Source organism: Barbus barbus, assembly GCF_936440315.1.
Source record: "Barbus barbus genome assembly, chromosome: 11".
Taxonomy (NCBI): Eukaryota; Metazoa; Chordata; class Actinopteri; order Cypriniformes; family Cyprinidae; genus Barbus; species Barbus barbus.
This window is the reverse complement of record NC_136739.1, coordinates 24,383,296-24,406,426: the sequence shown is the minus strand read 5'-3', so window position 1 is coordinate 24,406,426 and position 23,131 is coordinate 24,383,296. Positions and strand designations below refer to the sequence as shown.

Here is a 23,131-nt window from a genome sequence, read left to right as displayed (position 1 = left end):
CTGTAGCTGCTTTTCCTACAGACTCAATGTGGATTCACCCATGATGTTGATAATTAGTAGCATATCAGCTGTGCAAGATTTTAACTAAACATAACCAGATATGATGCACAAATTATGTAAAATGAAACTGAGTAATTAACATTCAACATCTCCAAATCAAGGGAGAATAGATCAGTTTGTGAGGACGCTGATAAAGTATTCACAACAGAAAAGCACATTTTGAAACAGGTAGTTTTTATTAAGAGTTCACTGTGTTACAAAAGGAATTTGAAAAATGAGCAGGCAGGATACAAAGAAATCTTGATGTTATAAAACATTGAGTCCAGTAGTACAACACAGATTTCCCTCTAAATCTCTTAAAACGTACAGGTTTACAAATATATAGCAGCTTTTGAAAAAAAGTCTTTTGAATTGGTTTCTATGTTTATTCCGTCTCGTGAAAGAACAAGGCATCTGGTGGTAAATAAATGTTTATAAAGTTAAGGTGCAATACAGACAAAGCCAGATATTTAACATCTAATGTACAGTATTTTTTACAATTTTTGAAAAAAACTAATTAAGACAATTTTCATCTATATTTTACTACATTAATCCCATTTTAACGAGAATGAAAGCTGTCTATATGTTAAAGGAATTTTACATTTCCCCATTTCAGTTAAGAAGAAATGGGTGGGTATATCAGAAAAGCACATTTCTTCATACATAAGAAGCAAAAAACAACAATTAATTCATCATTTCCAGCTGAGGAGTCATAGTCCAGATGAAAATTACACTGTATGCAATTTTACATTAAATTAAGTCAAACAACAGCAAACACCCACAATGCAAACACAAGCAGTACTTGCATATTATAAATATCATTATACAGTGAAACATATGGATTGACCATAAAGGGATTGCATTTGTGACCACTGTCAGTTCTAAAGCGCAGTTTGCAAAGGAATTTATGAATATTACATGTAGCCTATAGTAAACTGTGCCCCTTCTAAATCAGTCCCATAATTTTGGAATCACTAACAGCAGAATGAACCTAAAAATGCCATTTTGATTGTAGGAGTTTATAGAAGTGCTCTGAGTATTGGCACATAAATTCATTCCAGATTTGGTGATCCATGTATAATCTTCTTCATACAATCATCCTCTCTTACAATGCATAAAAAAAAACATATTTGCTGTGAAAGGCAAGAAATTAAAGTCTAGGATCAGTTAATCCAGAAATAAATGAAAATGGCAACAATTAATCATAAGAATTGTCTCTTCAAATGAGGAAAAGTATGCATGTATGTGCATTTTACCATTTTTTCTGAAATTCTCAATCAGCAAAAAGAAGAATATGCTGGTGATTATCACACGATTTTTATGTGTTATGTTTATGGTTAGTGTGACTCATTCCATCAACTCTGAACACCTGCCCTAAACTGCTTCATGCGTTAGTAAGTTGGAGCGAAAATGAGGTGCTTGCTTCCTTTTAAGTGGATTAAATCTTTGTCCTGTGAAGATAAATGTCAGCGAATCTTTGCATACCCCCTGACATCAATAGAGACGTGAGAGAAAAATACTCTCAACCTCATTTCACCACTTGGAATTGGCATTGAATATTAATGGCTGTGGATTTAGCCTTACAGGAGGGGTTGCTGGTAGAAGGCTGCTTGTTGCTGTTGAGGTGCAGGATGGGCTGGAGCTGACATCGGATAGGAGGATGGAGGCAGACCAGGATTAGTGTTCTGATAGGCAGACATGTCCATAGCCATGCTCATCTGTGGTGGGTAAGGGGCAGGGGCTCCAGGAGCTTGGTTTACATATGCTGCATTCATGGGGCCGCTGCAGGAAAAAAGCAATTTGCAGTTGTTTAAGGCTACTTTTCCCAACACCACTATCAGAATGATACGGTTTAAACAAAGCTATCTAAAAAAAAAAAGGCTATGTTGACAAGTACACTGCCCGGCATCATGTGCCGATTCCAAAAATAGTGTCTGTTTTGCTCTAGCTCGTTGCACTTTCTGAGAAAATATGATGTGCATTTTGTCTCATTTTTGCTTTTACAACCATTTGTAAGGTGAAGAAGTCTTGTATTATATCTTAATCACCAGAAAAACTACCACCAAGACATGATTCCTTTCTTCCTTTGAGCCAGGTTAAAAATATTTGTGCAATTCTCATCTGAAAACATTATTTTATGCCTATTCCTGATTTCTAGGTTAGAACAAGCAAACATGACGCCTATTTCCACACAATTCCATTACATCAATTGATATCTTGTGAAGCAAAACGCTTTGTGTTTGTAAGAAACAAATCCATCAATACATTTTTAACGTCAAACAATTAGTCCTCTATCCATAATATTGCTTTCTCCAGAGAAAACGTCATCTTGTCTGAAACAGGAGAGAAAACAAGCACCGTTTACAAACGCTAAGAGTCGAAAACAGTTTGGGATCAGTACGATTTTTAATGTTTTTTAAAGAAGTTTCTTCTGCTCATCAAGGCTGTATGTATTTGATCAAAAATACAGAAAAAAAACCTGTTATTTTGTGAAATATTATTGCAATTTAATAATAGTTTTCGATTTTAATATACTTTAAAATTTTATTTATTTCTGTGATCAAAGCTTCAGTGTCACACGATCCTTCAGAAATAATTCTAATATGCTGATTTATAATCAATGTTGAAAACCGTTGTGCTGCTTCATATTTTTTTTGGGACCTGTGATATTTTTTTTAGGATTCTCTGATTAATAAAAAGTTAAATATATTTAAAAAAATAAATTTTGTGATACAATATACAATACTATTCAAAAGTTTGGGGGTCAGTACATTCTTTTAATTAATTATTTTAATTTTAATTAATTTTTAAGAAATTAATACTTTTATTCAGGAGGGACGTGTTAAATGAATAAAAAGTCATAGTAAAGACTTATATTGTTAGAAAAGGTTTCTATTTTGAACAAATGCTGCTCTTTTCAACTTTGTATTCATCAAAGAAAAAAGTATCACATGTTCCAAAAAACAATATGAAGCAGCACAACAGTTTCAACACTCATAATAAATCAGTATATTAGAATGATTTCAGAAGGCTCATGTGACACTGAAGACTGGAGTAATGATGTTGAAAATTCAGCTGCATCACAGAAATAAATTCTATTTTTAAGTATATTAAAATAGGAAACTGATATTAGATATTGCAAAAAGATTTCACAATATTGCCGTTTTTTCTGTATTTTTGATCAAATAAATACAGCCTTGATGAGCAGAAGAGACTCCCTTAAAAAACATTAAAAGTGAATGTGGATTTTGATGTGAAAAGACAACAGTGGATAGACTTTGTCATTGGATGAAGCATTTTTTCTGATTATAGACAAAAGTTTGACCAAAAGTGATGGTTTATAGTTAAAACACCTTAATGACCGATTTGTTTATTACAAACATAAGATCTTAATTGATGGACTGGAATCATGTGGATTACTTATGTGAATTATTGTAGTGTTTTTAACAGCCATTTGAACTGTCACTCTGACGGCACCCATTCACTGCAGAGAATCCATTTGTAAACAAGTAAAATAATGCCATTCAAATCTGTTGTGATGAAGAATCAAACACATCTACATCTTGGATGGCCTGAGGGTGAGTCAGCTGTCAGCAAACATTTGTATTTGGGTGAACTATTACTTTAAACAAAGACAGAATGCAGAATGGGAGCTCAGGTGCTGGTTTTCTCATCCTTGTCAAAATTAAAGTCCCACTACTGACACTTAGCAGCCAAACAGAAAAATATATCCATCAATGCCGATAATTAAAAATATATATAGATCAACACATCTGCCCTTGTGATAAGTCAGTGGACCACTAATACACTTTTCTTCATTCACTGTTGGCGTGGACATGATTTGAGTTTTTGAATAGAAGGCGGAAACAAATTCCATATGTATAGGAATAAAAGACAAGGCCAAAGTTGCTTCAAAATTAGAGGTAGACTTAGATTACCTGATGTAAGGAGGTTGTGCTGGCTGGCTGGTGGGCACTGAATTGACTGAAGGAGGAAGGGAGCAGAGAGGGCCAGCTTGGTCTGTAAGACTGTATCCCTGTGGAACACCAGAGGACATGTAGGCTCCAGATGGCTGATAACCCTGAAAGAGACAAGAAATAATAAATTAAGAAGTCAGAATAATGCAAAACAAAATTGTTTGTGCCACAAAATATAATATACTGAATTGGCACTAATTCTCTATTTAAATGGCAAAGCAAACCTGCATAGTGAGAGGAGTAGGGGCTCCTGGGTAAGTGCCTTGGAGATTCTGCATTTTGGAGTATGCATTGTAAAGAGGAGCCTCATTCATTAGCTGGTTATAGAGTTCCAGAGCCTCCAGCACTTTCACATTCAGCTCGGACCACTCTGAGTGCTTCCTGCAGGGATGAGAGAGAGAGCAGTTTTCCTCATATGCAAGAGACTGAAAAAACAGCCAGCCTTTTCTGGGTAAAGTTTTGATTTCAACAAACCTGTCGATTTCCTGTAGTTTCTCATCAATCATTGGGTTCATCTTTTCACAAGCATCTAGAAGAACAGAACAAAAGATTAACACTCTGGAATTGGGTCGAATATCATTTACTCAGTGGAACTGTCATGTTCAATGATCTTGTGTGCAATGTAACATTTTGACAGTAGAATTGTGTAACTGTGATAAAATACCGTAATGATGCATTATTAACATCGCTAATCTTTTAAAAAATATTTTCATAAAAAAAAACAAAAAAAACAAATTTACATTTACAACACGTAGGAAGTAAAAGCTAGTTCATAAAAGCTAGTATTGTGGGTTTTTTCTTTTGCTTTTGAAGCAAATGGGAGTGCAAAAATATATTTCACTACTATAGAAGTTTATCCAACAATTACAAATTCTGTTTCTGAGAAACCTGGAAACGTGTAAACGGTCCATAAGAACAAAATATTCTGGAGAGCCATGTAATGACATGAACTAAAATTCCTTATAATGTCATATTTTGTTTGTAAACCCTACACATAAATGTAATCGATGTTAAACAAGAGCTCAAGAAGGGTCTTCCTGGTACCTTCTAATGTGATCAGCTCTGGGCCGTCAGGTGAGGCATCTGCAGGGTCTGTGTTCTGGAGCAGGTAGAGAGTTTTGTCCATTTTCTCCTGTAGTTAACAGAGTCAATGATTATCACAAGACAGGAGAACCTTACCAAGAGCCTTTTGATCATATCAATTACACTTCTCCAGATAAGTGGAGACGAAGATCATCCGGTACTCACCTCATCTATATACACAGGTTCAGGCTCAGCTTCGACTTCAACGATGGGCTCCTCTGGCGCTACTGTCTTCTCTACATACATGACTACAGGAAAGATAATTCAGGAGATACACATGTGTAATTTAAATAGAAAAAAATGCATTATTCCTGTACTAAAATAGATGTTATAAAGTGTATTACCAGGGTCTGGTTCGGCATTCAAGTTGGTGGTGACAAAGTTTGATGGGAAGAGGCCTACTCCTCGATGATTCTCTCCTTTCCACCAGTTTGGATCACTGTTGGATAACAGTGACATTACTTTTCAACGGACAATAAGTTATGGGAAATTTAAAGACAGCATTAACAAATTAAATGAAATTATTACCCTCTCTCTCTTTTTTCGAGACACACAAAACTTATAAAACACAATATTATTCAAAATTGATTAAAATAACATCCTTGAACGATCAGTTTACCTGTCATCAAGGATGATCACAAGCTCTCCAGCCTTAAAAGTGAGCTCATTGTCTTCAGCCGCTTCAAAATCATAGAGGGCACGCACTTTACAGGACTCTTTCCCTCCGTTGGTGTTGTAGGGCGGATCAGCTATCATGGTAAGGGGTCGTGTCTCAACTTGCTGTTTCTGTTCCTGTAGGGACAGCTCAATGGCTGCATCGAGGAAAATACATACACTCATTTTCTTGGTACAGAGGACTATAGTTTGACTCCACAGTTACGGTATGCTTCGGCAGGGGCCCAAAATCATTAGTCAGACAAGACTAAATAAACCATAACAATAAAAATGATATGAAAGTATGTTAGCATTAAGAGCCTTCCTCACCTTTGGCCAGGTCATCATCATCAGGTGCTCTGCTGGTGGCAGGAGTGCTGTTGGGCTTTGTGCTGGAGCTCTGCAAGTAGAGATCACATTATAACTGATTTGCAAAAACGATATTATATATATTCTTATCTATTATATGTACATACACACTATCGTTCACAAGTTTGGAATAGGTGTAGTTTTTTTTTAAATGTTTCTGAAAGAAGTCTTATGCTCACCGACGCTGCATTTGTTTGAACAAAAATACAGTAAAAACAACAGTATTGTGAAATATTTTTACAATTAAAAAAAACAGTTTCTATTTGAATATATTTTAAAACTTAGTTTATTCCTGTGATGGCAAAGCTGAATTTTTTATTGTTTTGGTCCCACTTTTGTAGCCAAAACATCCCTGACCCGTTGAGGGACGGACTCCTGAAGGTATGCTGTGGTATCTGGCACCAAAATGTAAGCAGCAGATCCTTTAAGTCCTATAAGTTGCGAGGTTGGATCGAACTTGTTTGTTCAGCACATCCCACAGATGCTCGATTGGATTGAGATTTGGGGAACTTGGAGGTCAAGTCCAAGTTGTGCTCCTCAAGCCATTCCTGAACCATTTTTGCTTTGTGGCAGTGTGCATTATCCTGCTGAAAGAGGCCACAGCAACCAAGAAATACTATTTCCATGAAAGGGTGTACATGGTCTGCAACAATGCTTAGGTAGGTGGTACATGTCAAAGTAACATCCACATGGACATGGCAGGACCCAAGGTTTCCCAGCAGAACATTGCCCAAAGCATCACACTGCCTCCGCTGGCTTGCCTTCTTCCCATAGTGCATCCTGGTGCTATGTGTTCCCCAGGAAAGCGACGCACGCACCCGGCCATCCAAGTGATGTAAAAGAAAACGTGATTCATCAGACCTGGCCACCTTCTTCCATTGCTCCGTGGTCCATTTCTGATGCTCACGTGCCCACCGTTGGTGCTCTCGGCGGTGGACAGGGGTCAGCATGGGCACCCTGACTGGTCTGCTGCTATGCAGCCCCATACACAACAAACTGCGATGCACTGTATATTCTGACACCTTTTCTTCAGAACCAGTATTAACTTCTTGAGCAATCTGAGCTATAGTAGGTTTCTTTGATGAATAGAAAGTTCAGAAGATCAGCATTTATCTGAAATAGAAATCTAACATTACAAATGTTTTTACCATCCCTTTTGATCAATTTAAAGCATCCTTGCTAAATAAAAGAATTCCTTTCTTTAACCCCCCCCCCCCCCCCCCCCAAAAAAAAAAATAAAATTAAAAAAATTAAAATTATACTGACTTCAAGCTTTTGAATGGTATAGTGTATATGTTACAAAACCTTTTTATGTCAGATAAATGCTGATCTTTGGATCTTTCTATTCATCAAAGAATCCTTTTTATAAATGTACTCAACTGTTTTAAATATTGATAATAATAAGAAATGTTTCTTGAAAAGAAAATCAGCATATTGATGCTGTAAATTTAGCTTTGATTACAGGAATAATTTTTGCACAACATCTGTTATATGAACACAGAACTATAATGCCATCTATAGGTGTACTAGAGCAAATACTTAAGGAAAAAAACTGATACTAACCACACCATTTACATAAGTAGGTTTTTGAGATAACATATGTGACAACCTTTGAGTGACACAGTAAAGTCTTGTGAGTGACCTAGTTTATGTAGTTGATACTCATTAACAGCTATGGAAATGTGTACATGCACTTGTCCTTGTCGAACAAAATGATCTAACAATAAATGAAGGAAAAGGATAACTAAGAAGAATTGACAACTCATGGGCCATGAGGGAAGTGTGGCAAATGTGACAGGAAATTCCATTCTGTTTGCTTGATTCTCTTGTCTCAAGTTTACACTCATGCTTCAGCATTCCAGACTCACTCGGCTGATTTATACGCCTCCAACCTAAATAGCTAAAGCGTTAGCAAACATGTCATGTGAGAAACAGTGGTCATGTTTAGTCACATGATTAATTTATGATCCATCGCTCAAACAGAAGATGCTAACTATTGGTTATTAACTATGGGCATCTTTAATGCATCTTTAAAAACAACCTTTTGCAAAGATTGACCAAACAAAACAGTAAAAACAAAGAAATATCACCCCATAATAAAATTAAAATAAAAAGCTTGTGATTGCTTACACACTATCACTCAAAAGTTCAAGTGTTCCATCGATTGAGAGAGTTTTATATTATTAACAGTATACTGTTAAATATTACTACAGTTTAAAAGAACTGTTTCTATTTGACTAAATTTGAAAATTGATTTTTTTTTCAGAGATGGCAAAGCTGATTAGCTGGAGCCATTACTTTTCAGTCTCACATGATCCTACAGAAATCATTCTAATATGCTGATTTCTTGATATGTACTCATTGATATGTGAATCTTTTTGTTTTTCAGAATTCTTTGATGAATATCCAAAAGAACAGCATTTATTTCAAATAGAAATCTTTTGTGATTTTACAAATGTCACTTTTAATTAAATTAATGTCCTTGCTGAATTAAAGTATTAACGTATTTCCAAAAAATAAATAAATAAATAAATCTTACTCACCCCAAACTTGAATGGTAGTGTATGATATACGGTTATTATATATTATTTCAGAAATGAAACTAACTACAACATACAATATTTTCCTCCATATTAAAATGCAAACATTTGACAATATCAGTCCCAGAAACTTTGAAAGAACTTTGCAATGACCTACACAGCAGACAAGCCATGATAACAAGGTGACACAGATACATCGGTCACAGATTTCTGTGACTTACCAGTACAGGAAATACAAACAGAATAACTAATGAACTATGATTAATGAACCAAATTCCAGGGTCATACATCTAGGCCAAAAAGCAGCAGCTGCTGCCTGTTCATCAGCATTTGTGTTAATGGACAGTTGAAATCACACAATGAGATCCTACAGGATCAAGTTGTTAGCTGATAGTAGGAATACCTGGGTGTTTGCGGTGGGAAAGGACACTCCGTCTTCTTTGAGGGACTTGATGGTGGCACTGATGAGACTCAGTTGTGGGTCTTTCTGGAAACCTTCGGCCCACTCCACCATCAGGGCCTTGAGTTTCTCAGCAACCTTTGGGTGAACCTGAGGAGAAGAGAATGAGGATTCATTATCAGCAGACAAGCAAGTTCATTATACTTTGAAACAAGGATTTGTCTTTTTGTATGTAATTACACTTTAATTTTTGCGGTGAGCTAAAGCTCCTTACCTTGCTCAACACACCACAAACTTCAGTGGCAAACTCCCGCGAGCAGATTTCTAGGTGAAAGATTTTTCCACTGTTTGAAACGCAGGCACCCAACAACTAAACAGAGAAAATACAGCAATATTTGAGCAACCGTTATTTGCATAAAAACATTTTAATCAATGAATTTCTTGTTATTTGAGTATACCATGTATTTAAAAAAAATACTTGATTCAGACTGATTTGCCAATTTGTGAAAATTTCAATTCAAATGTATATTCACTAAAGATATTTCCATGCCTGAAAAATGTCCTTTAAAAATTTCCTGATACAGCTAGGATTTCTGTGATTATAAAAGCAATTTGCTATACAAGCAGTGATTGCACACCTGTTGCATTTCTATAAATGTTTATGCTTCAAATGTGCATAAATTAAATGTGATATCATATTAAAGATTAATAATACTAATACTAATAATTCTGACACCTATATAACTGTTTATTCTTTAAATATGTGTTAATGAAATGTAAACACAAAATAAAGATTTATAATAACAATATTAATAATAATAATGTTATAGTTGTTATTGCACACTTATAACATTTCTATAACTGGTAATACTTTTAACGTTTTACTAATAGATTTGATTTTTACTAACATTATCATCATGATTATAAAAATGACAAATATTATCATCACAACATATTCAGCAACTCAAAAAATAAAGAGCACATCAACCCACTTTATTCCTTTGTAATGCCTAAGTAATACATTTTTGTAAAGATACAGCCAGATGAGAAAGAATTAGAAGATATCTAAAAATAGACGGAGACATCTTTGCAGGCTGAGATGCTGGTGAGTCAGAGTGGGAGCTGTCACTTCCAGATGGTACAGCGCTCTGGAGTTTTTAAAGCTTTTAGTTTCTTCTATACTAGTTTAGTGTGCAGTGAATATATGCAAGCCATACATAGGTTAACTGTTGTCAAGAACAGAAACGCTGTGACAACTCATATCGGTTTACTAAACTGTGGGTGGAACTCTGTTTGACTACAATAGGACCTGAAGATGAAGAGCTCACCGTTAATGCTTGCATGCCTACATGAGGGACCTTGTGGTTCACACGCTTCATGACTGACCTGAGACAATCCTTTGCACTACGACAGAAAAAAAAGAGAAAACGACAAAGAGGGGCATGAAAATATTTATATTAAGGAGAGACACACCTTTTTTACATGAAATTAATAAAATAAAATACATATTGAACAAAAAGGTATCTATATAAGAAGAAAAATAATGCATACAAGCAACATTAATGTTATTGTTACCAAAATAAGCATTAAAAACATATAGTTATTTAAATCTTGTTTGTATGCTGCTATTTCAGCTTACCCATTAGGAGTGGTCCCGACCCGGTCACAGATGTCCATAATGAGGCCCCAGTCCTCTGATGTGTTAGTTTCACTAGTTGCTTTCTCTGAATATGCAATTCAAACAAATAAATTCAAATTAAACTCTCAAAGATATTTTCTCTTATTACAGAGCGATATCATAACATTTTAAATTAAGTCAAAGTTTACACCAGCATGCTCAAAGCCTTCATTTACCAACAAAACTAGTGCGAATATTATCAATTTACATACTAGCTATTGAAGAACAAGTTTTTAATACATATTTATTAAGCAAGAGGCATAATTTCATCCCGTTAAACAGACAAAGTAGCCTGTTTTGCCTGTTATTTTGCATATCCAGCTTGTCACAACAGGCACAACAACAATTTCTATGATAATACAATAGTGTAGATTATTTTACCCCTCCTTCAAGAATAAAACAACTGGGAGGATTTGAATGACTAACTTAATGATGACAGGGAAATTTGCATTGCGACATCCAGCAAAGTACAGCTTGAAATAAAATGAACAACAATCAAGTGCTTCAAACCCCTCCACAGAGGAACATACAGTTCATACACATTAATCTCTCAGAGGACAAAACTATGGAAAGAAAAACATTGAACATGAAACAATGATCTCCTATTACTTTTTCATGCTTACTGGAAATGGGTTAAAAACATATATTTATTTTTTGATTGAGGATTTTTTTTTAAAAGCACATATAATATTATATTAGGAAGGTACGATACTACATCCTGTTAGATGTACTTTTTCCTATGCAAATATATATGAAATATATTTATTTATATATATATATTTATATTTATATATGAAATATCTTCAAAAACGTTCTTTACATTTCAGCATTTTACATTTTTCAGCATGATAAACTTTGTAATTAATCCCAAACATCTCAAAATAACTTTTTGACAGAGTATTTAAACTAAATATTGAAAATGGTCAGTGTTCATCTGAAAAGTTACAGAAATTTACAACAATTTTGTAAGGAAAGTGTCAGTTCTGCTAATTACGTTAGACAGCTTTAGTTTAAGACATACAAGGGATCAGCTAAATAGAGGAAATAAACAAAACAAAAAGCAAAGATCTATGCATATCATATGATCGGCCCTGTTAACTGACTTCGACAAAAACAACACTGTCAAACTCACCCACATCCTGATCGAACGGGTTTTGACCAAATAAAGGCATTTTGCGACCTTTTCCTATCTATTAAAGGTGAATTCAAGCGTATTATCTACGTATATCGACGATGTATCGTTCTCTCATCCATTAAAATGCGTCCACTTCCACCAGTTGCTCTTCCGTAAACTTAGTACGCAAACACAATGCCGGTCAGAAACCGCATACGTGTCACAACATTCAAATAATTCTAGATTGTAAGTTATATTTAGTATTTCTATTAATACTACAAAAATAACTAAACAAATTATTTAATTATTTGTTTTTATAAATCTATATTTCCGACAGGCGTGTAATGCAGAGTCCTTTTAAAAACCAATGTGTTCTGTTCTGAGCCGCACTGCCATCTAGCGACTGGAATAGATGTTTCTGAAATTCCTGTAACTCAAATATTACAATTTAATCATATTATATGTATTATTATTATTATTATTAATATGTATTTTCGTTATTGTTAAATATGTCTGCGAATCGAAACTGTAACACAGCAACACACAAAACATCATTTACACCCTGTCCTCGCCAGGGGGCGCTCCACCTTAATACATATCAGCAAGGCCACACGCCTTTATTCACTCACCGGGACTGTTTGGATGATCCAGTCTTTCTAATGATAGTTCAGTCATGTCGGCACCTGCTATGGGGACCAGCAAAACAGCGCACAGTGATTCCAGCAACAAGAAGAAAAAGGGACCCGGAACGCTGGCCACCGCATATCTGGTCATTTACAACGTGGTTATGACAGCGGGGTATGATGGAAATCAAATTCGCTTCCGTGCTCTCTGTTCAAGCGCGTGACAGTAAGAATGAATGGTTAGATTTCAGACAGCGAGCTCTAGTGCTTGACAGATTCGTGTTACCTCCCCTTTAAGTTTAAATTGCATGATGCACAGTTTGTTTGGAAATGACAATAAATGGACATTATTTTGAATATTGTGGTAATGCATTGCTACGTAAATACTATTTAACACGCCATAGACTCTTCATGGCTGCTGGTTGACGGCGGTCATTGGTTGCATGCGTGAATGCATTGTTCTTATTTTACAGTGGCAGGACTGTTTGTGCAGTTACATGGCATTTGCTAGTTTAAATACGATTCAATAGTCAGTAGCTGATCATGTGGTTAAACAGTGAATAGAAGTGCACTTTACCCATTGTAACGTTAATCCCGAAACTGTTGCACAAATATGTCCGTTTAGGAAACGAATCGATTCAGTAGAACCTAATAGTTTCTTAAGGACTCTGGGTTTTGAGGTGGGATGGAACGATAAACACAACATTTGGAAAAAATACATATAGATTAATTTATATAGTGATAAATAGCTATATCTGAGTACAATATAAAGGTACGTCTAAAAAAATTAGAATATTGTGAAAAAGTATTTTTTTTTTCTTGTAACTTATTTCAAAAAGTGAAACTTTCATATATTTTTAGATTCATTACATGTAAAGTAAAACATTTCAAAAGTTTTCTGGTTTCATTTTGATGACTAGAGCTTACAGCTCATGAAAGTCATAAATCAGTATCTCAAAATATTAGAATATTTATATTTGAGTTTCAATTAATGACCATCCCTACAGTATAAATTAGAGTATCTCTTGTTCTTTGAAACCACAATAATGGAGAAGATTGCTGACTTGGCAATGGTCCAGAAGACGAACATTGACGCCCTCCACAAAGAGGGTAAGTCACAGAGGGTCATTACTGAAAGGAGAAGCTGTTTACAGAGTGCTGTATCAAAGCATATTAAATGTAAAGTTGACTGGAAGGAAGAATTTGGGTAGGAAAAGGTGCACAAGCAACAGGGATGACCGCAAGCTTGAGAATACTGTCAAGCAAAGCTGATTCAATCACTTGGGAGAGCTTCACAAGGAGTGGACTGAAGCTGGTGCATCAAGAGTCACCACGCTCAGACGGCTTCAGGAAAAGGACTACCAAGACACTTCTGAACCAGAAACAACGCTCAGTGGTCCAAAGTCCTCTTTTCAGATGAAAGTCAATTTTGCATTTCATTTGGAAATCAAGGTCCCAGAGTCTGGAGGAAGAATGGAGAGGCACAGAATCCATGTTGCTTGTAGTCCAGTGTGAAGTTTCCACAGTCAATGATGATTTGGGCTGCCATGTCATCTGCTGGTGTTGGTCCACTGTGTTTTCTGAAGTCCACAGTCAGCGCAGCCATGTTAGATGTCAAATGTTAGAGCACTTCATGCTTCCTTCTGCTGACAAGCTTTATGGAGATGCTGATTGCATTTTCCAGCAGGACTTGGCACCTGGCCACACTGCCAAAGGTACCAAAAGCTGGTTCAATGACCATGGTGTTACTGTGCTTGATTGGCCAGCAAACTCGCCTGACCTGAACCCCATTGAGAATGTGTAATGAATCTATATAATATATGGGTTTCACTTTCAGAAATGAGTGACAAAAAATATTGACCTTTTTCACAATATTCTAATTTTTTGAGATGTACCTGTAGCTAATTTCAATTACTTATCTTAGCTTGTCATTAATTACTTGTGTTCAAGTAAAATATTAGATTTTTTTTGCTCTCTGTGAATGCACACATGTATTTCTCTTCTAAAAACACTTTGTTTTTAAAAGGTGCTATATAAATAAAGATTTACTTACTAAAATCTATTTTGCTGCCAATTTCAACCATAAAAATAAAATCTGCGAGTACTTCTAAAAATTGCTTTTATAGGCTAATGATTCAAATCTAAGTATTTAGTGTCCGAACTAATGAACAATCGATGTTTTGACCTGTTATTGTATCAGTCCTTATTTTCAGTTATTGCACTCAAACAAAGCAAATTTAATCTATTCTAATGTTTCTGAGCCGAGCATGACTACAAAAAAAATCACTACAGAAGTTTACATGACTTTTAAGATTTTATAGCATTACTTTCCAGGGCTTGGAATGACGAGTCATTCTTTTGAACCAAATAGTTTTTAAATCACTTGAATGTAAGTGAAGAATCTGTTTTGACTGGTTTCAAACATTTCAAACCAACAGATTCATTGAAATGAATTGAACTTCCCAATGCGGTTGCAGCAGCAGTAACCAAACCGGGTTTGCTACATTTTCACAAGGTCTGTTGACCAGAATGCAATCAGGAATAGCTTGATGATGCAGTTCAGTCCATGCTTTTTAGTTCGAGACAGAGACAATAAACGTTGTCCAGTAATGTACTATGTGCATTATTTTGAATTTGAAATCACAATCCAGTCCTGTTTGCCCTACTTAACTGATTTTAAAATACTTGAGCTGTTTATGTTTTTGGTGATATGTAGATAAAGATGATTGTGCTTCTGCTAGCAACATGGTTTTGATGCTCTTCTTGTTATACCAAGACTTGCACATATATGGCTGTGACAGATAAAGGAAGTTAAAATAGAAAAACACATCTTTTGAGAAGTTGGAGTGTGTATTCTTGTGTATATTTTGCATCAGTACAATAAATGTCCTGGATGTATTTGAATGAAACTGTTATATGCCACTATTTGCTGTTAACTGCTGTGCTGTAAGAGATTTGCATGCAGTTCCATGCTTGTATGCATTGCGGAAATGCCCTCCTCTCTCAAAGCAAGGACGAGTGGCACTACTCAAGTGGATTTACTCTATGAATCTTTTTTTATCTAGATGGCTGGTCATTGCTGTTGGTCTGGTTCGAGCATACCTAGCCAGGGGAAGTTACCATGGTCTTTATTACTCGATAGAAAAGCCCCTAAAGTTCTTTCAGACTTTTGCCCTTCTTGAGGTGAGTGATGTGGGAGCTATATTCATTTAAATTCATTCATAATTCTGAAGTAAGCTCTACATGTTTTTGCAAAAAAATGTAGTAAGTACACAGTCCACAATTAATATAAAGAATCAGAATCATCTTTATTCACCTAGTGTGTGCAAACACAAGGAATTTTGTGGCTTTTTATGGAGCTCTTGGTACATGCATGCAGATGAGAACAGACAGAACATTTAAATAAGACTAAAGAAAAAACAAACAAACTATAATAATAATAATAATAATGTGGTATGAATCTGGAACAGAAGATTTATGTACAGATTTGTGCATTATTTAATCTATATACAGCTCAGCTGTATAAATAAAAATTAAAATATAAATAATTATAATAATATTGTGAAGTCACTTTAGATAAGTCCTCTGCTAAATGCATAAATATACATATATGTTTGAATGCATACTACTGTTCAAAAGTTTGGGGGTAATTTATTTTTATTATTTTTTCTTATGTGCGTGTATGTATATATATATATATATATATATATATATATATATATATATGTATATATGTATATGTATATATATATGTATATATATATATATATATATAATCCTTTTTTTGGGACACTTTCTTTACCTGATTTCACATTGTGGAAATGTATGTTATTTTCTCACCCTACAGAGTTTAATTTGACTATTTTTATGCTAAAATGATAATTGCTTGAGGCTCAGTGCACCTTTATAATATTTGTTCTTTGCTCTCTTCACAGATATTGCATTGTGCCGTGGGTAAGTGCACTCTGCTGCTAATAACAGTCTCTTATTAATTTCTACTATAAATATGCACTAGGTGAAGTATATAGACCAGATTGGCTATACAAGGAAAGCTTTTTTTAACCCAGCAGTGCCATTGTCAGTCAGGGTGCTGCTTTCACTGCCAGTCTGACAGTGATAATGTGATAAAGAGTCTCACTGCACCCGTGGAGCATAGAGTTCACAGTCCACACCTCATTATCTGCAACTTAAAGCTTAATGTGACCTTTCCCAGTGCAAACAACCAGTCCTGCAGCACTCTCTGTTACATCATAACCATCCTTGCTCTCCTAAAGTATTTTATTTCTAATGATTTTAATTCTGTCTTATGTCTCTCTCATAATGCTTAGTGTAATGGATTAAGATTATTCTTATACTTGCTCTATCGTATTCATAGTTTACTCTGATTAAACCCACATTGCAAAATGCAAATGATTAATCTCTTTACTCAATATTTTAAATTTTGTGAAGGAATTGTTCCCTCCTCTGTGGTCCTGACTGGGTTCCAAGTGATGTCACGAGTATTCCTTACCTGGGCAGTGACACACAGCGTTAGAGAAGTAAGTTTATGTTTAAAGGGATAGTTTACTCCAAAACAAAAGTTCTGTCGTCATTCCCTCACCCTCAAATTGTTCCAAACCTTAATGAGTTTCTTTCTTCTGTTGAACACAAAAGAAGAAATTTTGAACAATGTTGGTAACCATTGGCTTTCATAGTATATAAAAAAAATATTATAGAAGTTAATGGCTACCAACAACTGTTTGGTGCAACACGAGGGTGAGTAATTGATGACAAAATTCTATGCTTTTAACTCAGCGTTATTTTAGAATTATTTATAGAGTATTATAATTTTTAAAAAATAATATTGTATATTTGCTGTCATTTATATTAGTTAATTTTTTATTTTAAAACATTTAATGATTTATTTTGTGTTGTCATTTTAATGTATTTTATTGTTTCACAATTTATAATAGCTTTATTTTTTAGGTTTTGTTCATTTTAATACTTCAGCTTAAAATAATTTTATTTCACTTAGTTAAATATTTTAAATAAATAAAATATAAATATTAGTTTTAAATAGTGTTTTTCAAAACTAATATTTATATTTTATTTTATTTCAGCTTTATTTCAATTAGTGAATTATTACTTTCGAGCAATCTACATAATGAACAACATTTCTGATTGTCTCATTGGTCTACTGTCATCTATTTCAATGCTCATTCAAATCAAAAATCCTGCATAATAGAATTTAAGTGTAGAGAAAACAATGTTATTTATTTTAAGTTCTTTTAAACTAAGAATCAAGTTCTGATTGTCCATCCCAGAGAAAGACGTCTGAGCTGAAGTGTGTATTTCTGTAAGTTATTCCTACGAGAATCCTGCTTGAACCAAAACTGGGGAGTAATACTAATATTTAACATGTCCATGTGTGCCTGTGAATGTTGCTAAAATAACCTCCTTTCAAGCCTGTATGTGTGTAGAAGCGAAGTTGGAGCCTTTGAATGCTTTTTGAAGTGCTTCCATTTCCGATGTTCTCAGTAGTCTGTCTTTGTGTGTCGAGTGGCTTCAGTGAATTGCGATGGGACAGTAGCAGACATAACTGCATGGCTCTCGACTACATTTTCCTGCTTGCTGAGCAGTTCTGTCTCTTCCCTGTGTGCCTTACAGTTCCTCTTGTTTTAGGTCCAAAGCGAAGACAGTGTTCTCCTCTTTGTGGTGGCCTGGACAGTCACGGAGATCATCCGTTACTCTTTCTACACCTTCAGCTTGCTCAACCATCTGCCTTACCTCATCAAATGGGCAAGGTGAAGCTTCTCAGAGTTTATCGTCTTGCCTTTTTTGGTAGAAAATTACATATTTTGTTCTTCAAATATTCACAGGTACACGTTTTTTATCGTGCTGTACCCTATGGGAGTGGCAGGGGAACTTTTGACCATCTACGCCGCGTTGCCATACGTGCAAAAAACAGGGCTCTACTCCATCACCTTGCCTAACAAGTACAACTTCTCCTTCGACTACCACTCCTTCCTCATTCTCGTCATGGTCTCCTACATCCCCTGTACGTTTTAATCTTCCTGGACAAAGAGATTATGCATCATGTTTTGATATCTTCCATCTGTAAATAATCTGATTCCTCGGTTGATCTTGTGTATCTTCGAAATTTCTAGAAGCTCATTCTTGGCTTGTGAATGAACAGCTCTGTTCCTGTTAATGACCATCTTTGTCTGTGTTTCTCAGTATTCCCTCAGCTCTACTTCCACATGATGCGCCAGAGGAAGAAAGTTCTGGGTCACGTGGAGGAGTACAGCAAAGTGGAATAATTCGCTCCGTAGTTGCCACACACAGCAGACTGATCGCACCGAAAACAGAAATAAGCGGATAACCTTTAAAAGCCACACTACAGATTTTTTTTTTTTTTTTTTTTTTTTTTTTTTTTTTTTATATAAAGAAGACCAGATATGCAGAATGATTGTTAACGATACTATTTTGGTCAAGAACTGTTGCAGTTGGTGATTGTAGGGATCCTGTAACTACACAAATGGCTTTTCCTCAGAATGACATTTCCATAATAATACATCAGCTTCTGTATAAAAACCTTTTTTATTTTTGACTCTAAATGTAGAATTACTGACCAAATATTGTAGCAAAAATCACTCAAAGGGCAAAAATACAGTTAGTTGCATCTGGTGGCTTGAACCAGAAAAAAAATGTCTAATAATTTTCCTGTGTGGTGTGTTTTGTACACTGTATTTCCTACATTTGAATCGAATTGACTTAAATCTCTCTGTTTCTCACTCAACGCATTCCTTTTCCTTATATTTGAGTATGATTCATAACTCAAACCGTACTTGACTTTCACACTACTTGCTTGTCTACTGATTCCCATCATGATTACTGTTAGTATTTTCTTTTTGTTTTGTGCTGTGTTTCTTAAAGGATCAATGTTAATCGGTTGTTTTAATCAGTATCTGATATGTATTGTTGGTTTGTGGCCGTTTGCAGAAAAAAGAGGTGTATCACCCAAAGAAATTGGCTGGGTCGGACCTCATAGTCAATACTACTAATGTACTAGATGTGCATATCTGTCGTAGAAGGAGATTGCAGATGACATTTTTGGAGCTTTTACAGCTGGCGATGTGGAAGTGTTTGGCTGAGAGAGACTCGCACGCCGAGCAGAAGAGAGCACAAGCCTCGGCTAACGGGGGCCAATTGGATTTGAGTGCCTCCAGTCATGCTTTTCCAATGAGTCAAATCTAATAATGTGGAGGGAAAGCTGGGAGTCAAGACTAACTTAACGCTTCATTGCCCGTCTGCCTAATTGAGAACAGTTAACTTCAGCACTCCCAATGCAAATGAATCTCTCGTATTGAAGTGTGAGCCACAGTATTGCACAGATAGAGTATTTGCAAACAAAGTGGAAAGCCTGTTCTCCTTATCAAGCCTATTCATGAAAAGATTAGCATGGGATGAATGGAGTGCGTCTTTGAATAACACTGCATGTAAAAGTGGTGTGGCTAAACCTTGGTTAGTAGAAGCATGATTTAACTCAAATAAAATGCCAACATTGTCAAGCTTTTGATATTCAAGTTCTGCATGGGACCAGCAAACTTTGTATGAATAGTAATATGATGATATATATATTTACAATAAACCATAACATGGGAAGCAAAGACAATTTGTTTTTATTCTATAAGCTGAAGTGCTTTATCTTCCTCATATTTTAGTATTTAACTGCAGTGTAATTAAAAGCAGCATGTCTTATGTATATTTCACTTTATGTCAGTATACAATTAAACACCTATTACGTTTTATAGTATCTTGGTAAAGGGGACTACAGCATATTCATCCGATCTTCACATGAGGGCAGTAGAGATCTATCTTTAACTCCAGCGTTAGGTCTGATAGATATATATTAACTGGACACGTGTGCTCCTTTTTATTAAGGGGCAATGTTTGCTTCCTGGGGTTTGAATTTAACCATTTAAAAACAATGCACCCTTTTATGCTAAATCCCCTAAAATATATTTAATATCAAAATACATGCTTATTTCACTAAAGTAACCTTTTTGAATAAAAAATTTACTTCACTTAGAATAAGAAGAATTAAGAATATCTGGTGTTTAAAGGGTCAATTATGAGCCAATTTTTGCTTTCACATTTTGAACTTCACCCTAAGCCAAACTAATTTTTAAATTGGTGTTTAGAAAAGTTTGTAAAGCCAAATGGGAACAATTATATAATAAAACAGCTTTCTTGTCCAATACATATCCACAGTTTGAAATCATACAGACGAGATTAAGATATTTTTACACTCTTTTTTAAAGTTTTTGATTATATTTGAGTTTTCTTAAAGCATGAAAAAGCATTCTGTGGTGTTCAAAATTAAAGTGGGACAAAATAGCTTTAAAGCAAATTTCCTTAGGGGTTGTATCTCAGCATCTCATCTGTTGAAAGAATGGGAGTCATGAGACCTATGAAAAAAAACAAAACCGAGGAAGCATGACTCTGTTGACTGCAAACAACAAGATCTTTTGTCTTCTCAAACAGACACACACACAAAAGTTGAATTCTTCACACAGCTATTGCCAGCTGACAGAATCCTGCATTCTGAAATGGAAAAAGTTTATATATATATATATATATATATATATATATATATATATATATATATATATATATATATATATATATATATATATATATATCAGCCCCCCCCCATTTTATTAGCATCCCCACTCTGCCTTACATACTTGTACAGCTGTGCGGATAGTCCCGCCCACTTATCCAAATCACGGTGTACTGACACACAGGTTGACCAATAGAAAAATTGATTGGTAACTTGTGCAGCCTTCTATCCAATAGAATCGCAGATCAGGCGGGGCCTAAATATCATACTTGGTTGAATGGCAATACAAAGACGAGAAGCACCGAAACGGAGGATAACGCTTAATCAATCCTGTGTGCGTCGGTCTTGAGAATCCGCAGGGAAAGGACGCCCAGCTCGTCCGGCTCAGTCAATACGCAGCTCCTCCGCGCGAGCAGGGCGGATCCGACGCTCCTGTAGCGTGACAATTCATCTCGTCATCTAGACGCCAGCGCTGGTGATGTTGCTGCTGCATCAGGAGCATTGGAGATACCTATCTGCACAGCACGGATGAAGACTCCTTCACCAAAGGACACTTGTGAGGTCATCTTGGGGTGACGCAACTGACCATGCAGGAGCGTTGGAAAGCTCAGGTTTTCTCAGCAATTGTGATCATTTAGTGGGCTTCGACCTGTTATTCACAGGTGTACAGCTTGCTCGGATCAATGCATCAATGCGTACGCACCACGGAGTCGTGCTCTGCACCTCAAGCTCAGACTAAACCACACTTTTGCGGACACTATTTGCTCCTGTCATGAAAACGTGGAGATCTGGCGTGATGGACGTAGGGTCAGTTCTCATTAATCTGGACTAAATAGTTTTTTTTTAAAGAAAGAAATCTGTTAAATTATTAATTTGGGGGGGAGACAGTCTTTCGAGGTTGGTCTCGCGCAAACGTAAATTGCCATTTGGCGTTACTAACAAATATCAGTTTCCGAGACTCTTCTTAAACAAATTTGTGATGCGTAACTCTATAATAAAGCGATACTTTAGTTCTTGTTATGTTTAATGGACGTATTGAAAGCTGGCTAGCAGTTTACTGTTGTTATGGTAACCTCATCTGGTTTGTTAGCTTCCGGTGACTAACTCGTATAATTTTTAACAGAGTGCTGAAAAGTTTCAAACCTACATACAGGTCTACTTACCTACGTATACATACTTGTGTGGTTTTTATATTTTCACAATATTTGTTTTTAGTTACTCCGGTGGTTCAAGTCTTAATTAGGGGGTGGAATCCCCTAAATGCCCCCCCAGAGGTGCATTAGTATCTATGAATTGAAAAGGGGCACAGTTACTCCCTCTGCTGTTTACCTCTAATGCTCTAGCCACCTGAGGATGTGTCCCAAACGACTACTTTGTATATTTAATTATTTAAAGTCCTCTATGTGGTTATAATTATGTAAAAACGAGCGGATTGATTTGCGAAATGTGTTTCTCTTTCAGAGAGTTTGATTACAACAACCGTGCTCACTTTACATTGGTCCTAATTAATAAAAGCAGTATGCAAAATACAAAATGGACCACTTTTACCAGTTCAGTTTTCAATGAGATGCACGTGAATATCGCACACACATAGTTTTGGTTTACTTTTTTATTATTATTTTTTAAATCACCAGTTAACTGCAACGTTGTGTGTGACTTTAATATAAATATAATATAATACCTTAATATAAAATTACTTTAATATAGCCCCCCCCCCCCCCCCCCGCGTAATGACTGAAACATCCCCTCTTTAGTGTAAAAACTATTTATTTGGGATCATATACACATGATTGACAAATTTAACATTTATATTTATATAGTGTGCGAATCATTTTAATCTGTGACCACCAATCGGTTTCGGCTCCAATTTCGGTGTCTCTTGCACAAAAACAAAACTCTAGCGGTAGTTGCACCTATAGTAACTTGATAAATAATGTAGTTATGTATCGTTCAATAAAAACAGCTGTTAAGCAGCTGTTGCTATGGTTTCCTCCTCAAGCAAAGAATGTAGGCTGTGCATTTAGCGCACTCTGACTAACTTGCGCGGCT

The 23,131-nt window shown here is 35.6% G+C and overlaps 2 protein-coding genes across 2 annotated transcripts; one reads left to right on the top strand and one right to left on the bottom strand.

Moving 5' to 3' along the window:
- Positions 1-213: 213 nt before the first annotated feature.
- On the bottom strand, positions 214-12,237 carry LOC306877192 (signal transducing adapter molecule 2-like). The gene is made up of 14 exons (XM_079428779.1): positions 11,873-12,237; positions 10,702-10,786; positions 10,391-10,466; positions 9,337-9,432; positions 9,066-9,212; positions 6,084-6,153; positions 5,719-5,911; positions 5,444-5,538; positions 5,265-5,347; positions 5,061-5,148; positions 4,491-4,545; positions 4,241-4,397; positions 3,978-4,120; positions 214-1,821 (listed from the first exon to the last, which is right to left on the bottom strand). The coding sequence occupies exons 1-14, from the start codon at positions 11,910-11,912 to the stop codon at positions 1,620-1,622; spliced, it is 1,530 nt and encodes a 509-aa protein (XP_079284905.1). The 5' UTR covers positions 11,913-12,237; the 3' UTR covers positions 214-1,619.
- Positions 12,238-12,492: 255 nt separating this feature from the next.
- Positions 12,493-19,107, top strand: LOC306877193 (very-long-chain (3R)-3-hydroxyacyl-CoA dehydratase 2-like). Its single transcript, XM_079428780.1, has 7 exons — positions 12,493-12,652; positions 15,543-15,660; positions 16,413-16,431; positions 16,927-17,015; positions 18,139-18,260; positions 18,336-18,514; positions 18,694-19,107. The coding sequence occupies exons 1-7, from the start codon at positions 12,528-12,530 to the stop codon at positions 18,774-18,776; spliced, it is 735 nt and encodes a 244-aa protein (XP_079284906.1). The 5' UTR covers positions 12,493-12,527; the 3' UTR covers positions 18,777-19,107.
- The last annotated feature ends 4,024 nt before the right edge of the window (positions 19,108-23,131 follow it).